The sequence below is a fragment of the Balaenoptera ricei genome, chromosome 2 (assembly GCF_028023285.1).
Source record: "Balaenoptera ricei isolate mBalRic1 chromosome 2, mBalRic1.hap2, whole genome shotgun sequence".
NCBI lineage: Eukaryota > Metazoa > Chordata > Mammalia > Artiodactyla > Balaenopteridae > Balaenoptera > Balaenoptera ricei.
The window spans coordinates 26,209,749-26,214,966 of NC_082640.1; the positions used below are offsets into that span (position 1 = coordinate 26,209,749).

The 5,218-nt window shown below is 54.6% G+C and overlaps 1 protein-coding gene across 1 annotated transcript; it reads left to right on the forward strand.

Moving 5' to 3' along the window:
* The first annotated feature begins 834 nt into the window (after positions 1-834).
* LOC132360284 (calmodulin-like) lies at positions 835-1,287 on the forward strand. Its single transcript, XM_059915329.1, has one exon. It carries the CDS (start codon positions 835-837, stop codon positions 1,261-1,263), a length of 429 nt encoding a protein of 142 aa, XP_059771312.1. The 3' UTR covers positions 1,264-1,287.
* The last annotated feature ends 3,931 nt before the right edge of the window (positions 1,288-5,218 follow it).

Consider the following 5,218-nt stretch of genomic DNA (forward strand, 5'->3'; position numbering starts at 1 on the left):
AGGAGGAGTATTCTGCAGGGACAGGAAGCCTTCCCCTCGGCTCTGAAACCACACTTTGAACATTCAGTTAATCAACAAGTCTCAGCACCACCTGTGCACCCGGCTCTGAATGCAACCGGCTCCCCGCTTTCCCGAAGCAAAAAGGCAGGCAGCCGCATCCCCGCCTAAGGATCTGCCAGCCACGCTGGGCTGGAGAGTGATGACGCCCGCAGTGCCATTCTGGGAGAATCCCACTCAATTCTACCACCATCTGCCCTCCACCAGCCCCACCCCGTGGGATGAGAGCCGGCCAGCAGCCCCGAGAGAGGACAGGACCGCTGGACACAGCCCTCCCACTCCTCCAGGGCCTGCCATGTCCGCTGAGGGAGGCTCCTCTCCCCTTCCCACCCCTGTCTCTAAAATTGGGGAAGCCCTCTTGAGCCCCCCTCCCCAGCTTGGCCAGGGTCCCTGTGAGAGTCACATGGGCAAAAGCCTCTGGGGTGCCGTGGCTGGCCATCGGGAGTGGGTGAGGCCGGGGTGCGCTGCTTCCCTGCCACCTCTCCTGGGCAGACCGGCCGCTCCAGTTCCTGCATTTCTCATCTGTGGCCGCCGGCTGTCCCTCCCTAGGAGGAGGATTGCACCCCAGGACGTGGGGTGGGTAGGGAGTCTTCCTGCTCCCTCTGCTCGGACTTTCAGGAAAGGAGGGGGTTCCCATCCCATGGCAAGGCTGCCGCTGGAGCTCTGTCCTCAGACCGACACAGCCTCGGTCCCGCCGCTTGTCCCAGCTCTGACGTGAGCCCCTTGGGCGGCTTGGCAGCAAGCTCAGAAGGAAGCTCCGTAGAAGGTGCGAGAGACATGGCTGAGCAGTTATCCGAAGAGCAGATGGCCGAGAGCAAGGAGGCCTTCGACATATTCGACAAGGACAAAGACGGTGCCATCAACATCCAGGAGCTGGGCGCCGTGATGCAGAAGCTGGGCCTGAACCCGTCGGAGGCCGCGCTGAAGGCGCTCGTCACTAGGGTGGATGGCGTCATCAGCTCCCAGGAGTTCCTGGCAGTGATAGCCAAGGGGGTTCAGGCCAGAGAGGACGACCTGAGGACAGCCTTCCAAGCCTTCGACCTAGATGGCGACGGCCACATCAGCGTGGATGAGCTCAAGCAGTCCATGGCCCAGCTGGAGGGGGTGTCCCAGGAGGAGCTGGTCGTCATGATCCAGGGGGCTGACGTGGACCAGGACGGGCAGGTGAACTACGAGGAGTTCGTGCGCATCCTCACCCAGAAGTGAGGCCCCCCGGCCGCCTCCTCCTTCTGCCCGACTCCGGGCCTGCTGCGTGGTGGGGCTCGGCTTCCGAGGTGGGGACGCCAAGGGACAGTCTAGGTGGTGGGTGGGAAGTGCCTCCCCGTGGGGACCGCTGGCCTCTCCCGGGCCTGGGGTCTGCTCTCTGCCCGGCGAGGCCTTGTGTGCTCGTGCGATGGGGGTGCTTCCTACCTCGCAGGGCTGTTGTAAGGAGCCCCAAAGTGACGTGGTGGTCGGAATAAAAGGGATCTGAGCTCCGAGGTGGTGACACTGTGCTTGAATGGGGGGCGTCCAAGGGCCCCAGATGGTGGGGTTCTGTTGAGCCTCTCCCTCTTTCACTCGGCCCTAGTGGGGGACACGGCCCGCAGATCCCCCTCTGATGCCTGTGGACGAGGAGGCTGGCGAGCGCCACGGGGTGGAAGGGGGAGAGAGGGGACCCGAGGGTCTGCCTGAGCTTCTGGTCAGGACCTGAGGCCGGAGCCTGGACCAAGGGCTGGGACATACCTGCACCACAAACGAAGTTTATCATCCTTTGCATGTAGCCAACTGTTCTTCAGGCTCGAGTTGAAAGAAAAAATAGCGTGTGTGTGTTTGTGTGTGTGCGCACGCGCACGTCCTGCCTTTGAGACGTGGGATCTTCTAGAGTAAAGGTGGCGGCCCCGGAGGACTGGCCCTGCCCCACCTGAAGGAGGGCAGGACAGTCGGGAATGGGAAGGACCAGAGGTGCTGTGATGGGTGAAGGGCAGGGCGTTCCCAGTCAGATCTGAGGAGGACACAGCTCAGGGAGGAAGGCGCCCCCCCCCCCCCAGACCCCTTGGCTGCAGCCTCTCAGGGCCTTTCTGTGGCGGGGGGCTCTGAAGTGGCTCCCAGGCTGGGGAGCGCGCATGGAGGAGCTGGGGGGGAGTCCAGAACGTGGAGATGGGAGACGAGGGTCTGCCTGCAGCACCCACCCCCCCATGTCAAGCAGAGGTGCGATTTGAACTTGGGTTTCTGTGCTGTTGCTGTGTGTTTCTTTAAAAACTATCTTAGCCAGGGAATTCCCTGGCAGTCCAGTGGTTAGGACTCTGCGCTTTCACTGCCCAGGGTGTGGGTTTGATACCTGGTCGGGGAACTAAGATCCTTCAAGCCGTGCAGCATGGCCAAAAGAAAACAACAACAACAAAAAAACACAAACCAAAAAAAAACAGCAACAAAAACTATCCTAGCCAGAGCCAAGGCAAAGGTTCTCAGCGCAGGGTGGGGAAAGGCAGAGCCCGCTTACCTGAGGGATTATTGCAAAATACCTGCCTGGCCCTTTACCGCCCCCCTCATTCCGGCACGTGGGCGGGTGAGTGACAGCACTGTCCCAGGGCAGTGGGAGCGGGATCAGGCCACCCAGGTGCAGCTATGGTATCGATGAAGTTGTTCCATTTGGGGACATTTTCAGTGGGTCACTCAGTCTCCCATGACCTCACAGAGGGCTGCCCCATCCATCCTAGCCCTGACTCAGGGTCTGGCCGAAGTCCTTTCCTCGGGCCTGGGTTGGAGGGTGGGGAGGCAGAGAAGAAAAGCAGGAGCTCCTGTCCCTGAGGGTTCCGAGGGGGGAGGGGCTGTAGCATCTGGAGGAGATAAGATGGGAGACAAGTGGGGCACAATCAGAGGAGGGGAGGGCGGCAGCAGCAGGCACCCATCCTGGATGGGGTTGTTTCCCCCTCTCTGCCCAAGAAAGTCCCCATCCTCTTAGGGACGCAGATCATAGAAGTTAGTTTCTAAGTGAGAGGTTCCTAAATGCCAGGCTGGTCCAGGAGGAAGTGTTCCAGGCTCTGTATGGAAACAAGAAAAATAAAGACGTTTTGACGAACCTAATGTATTCAGTTTTTTAAATTCTGAGAATATGCTCTTTCTATAGTGTCTGTGTTAAATGTCCTTTCTTTCATGAAGCGACTATGATGGTAGGTGATAGTTTTGTGAGTTTTCTTTTTTTCTTTCACGTACTTCCTCTGAAATGTGGGGAATTCCACAAGTGCCCAGCACTGAATTTTGACATCTTACTGTCCTGTGAGGCCCAAAGCTCTGAGAACAATGGCTCCAGTCTGTGGAGTATAAAACTGGTTTTCTTTCCTTAAAAACACTATTCAGTAAACTCCAAGTTCAGGACTGGTGCTTCCTCTGGAGGAGAAGGAGGGATCCGGGAGGCCCTCGATCAATGCCTCAAGGTTTTGTTTCCTAGGCTGCCTGGTGCTAGGATGCTAATACAGGGATGCTATTTTATTCTCCGTATTCTTGTGTGTGTAAGATATGTTCTACTGAGAACATTGCAAGCAGTTATGGACGGTTAGAACTTACAGAGAGAAGGAGAGAGGTAAAGCCACCAGCAGCCCAGGGAGGTGGGGGCCAGGCTGGGGTGACAGGTGGGACCCCTGAGGCTCATCCCTGCCGAGCTGTTGCCGAAAAGGGTTCGATGGGGCCACAAGGCAGGAAGAAAGCAGCAGAAATATCTCTTCATCTATTGCCTGGGGAACAGAATGGGAATCTGGGGTCTGGGAGAGGAAGTGACTTACTTCAGGCCTCGGATGAGAGAAGGACCTGGATGGACCGCAGGGCTCCACCTGCACAGCTGCTTTCCAGGAGGCGTCCCGGTGGGCCCCCCCTTGGAGGAAGGAGCCCTGGGGAGGGGTCTGGTGGGGACCAGGGCTTCATTGTCTTCTTAAATCTGCCGGCCTGTGTTTTAGTGACTTTCTTCTTACACCTGACACTGCAGACACAGAAAAAGAGCTTCACATTGGCTCCAGGTGGCCTGGATGACCTTGGTGGGGGGGGGCCCAGGTTACCCAGGCCCTAGTCCTGAAGCTCCCCCGCCCCATCTAGACCCCGAGAGGATAAGGAGAGCGAGCTAGAAGCCTCTGGTGGCTCGAGGCCACATCAGAAAACCGGGGGCTCCAAAAGCCACCTCTCTGAAAATCCATTTGCTGAGACTAGTTCTGCAAATGGTCAGCTTGCATTTCCCAATTTCCCCAAAAATTATTTCTAAAGACACTTCGTAGTGTTACAGAGATTCACATTGGATAAGATGTTCTCAGCCGTTGTTGAATATTTCTCTGAAGTTTTGTTTAGTTTGATATTTTAGTTTATAGTTTGACTGTGGCTTGGAAATTGTTTTAGTTGCTGTCAGTTCACCTGAACATCGAACCATAACCTGACAGAGATGAACGGTCTTTTTTTTTGGTGGGGGGGAGGGTCTGATTTTGGGGAAGGGGAACCAATTCATTTCAAGATGGAGTAGTTAAACCCTTGGAATCAGAGATGTAAGGATTACAGTTGGGGTGGGTTTCTCTCCTCTATTAGATTTTCAACACAGGCTGCTGCTTTGGTACTTCTTTCAGTTCACAGATTTGTTAACTGGCTCCATCAAAGGGATATTTTGCATGGGTTTTAAGTATTTGGTAAATATACCAAAGTGCCTGGAATGTGAATCACACACAAAACTGACATTTGGCTAAGCAGAACTGAACTGATACATTTACGGGAACTGGTTGGGGTGAAACCACTTTGGTGAAAACAAAACTAATCTCAACTAAAGCAAAAATTCCTCCAAATCTTTCGAGGCATTAATTTTAATGAATTATGCTACCTCTGGTCAAAACAGATGTTTCAAATTCCATATACTAAATAATACATTTTCTTCATCGAATTGCCCCTGTATCTTTTAAATCTTAATTTATACCTATTCCTGACAGGACTTCTAAGGTCCATATCAAATGCCTCCTCCTCCAGGAAGCCCTCCAGAACAGGACCTAGCATGTTGTGGATCCTTAACATATACCCTTGGAGTGAATGACTAAACCTCTCCCTCTTAGTATGAGTCTCTCAAGGTGCATCTCGTATTGTAATTCCTTGTGGACAAGGCCAAGTCTCCTGTCTCAGGACCCCACATAACGCAATAAAACTCATCAACATTTACCCT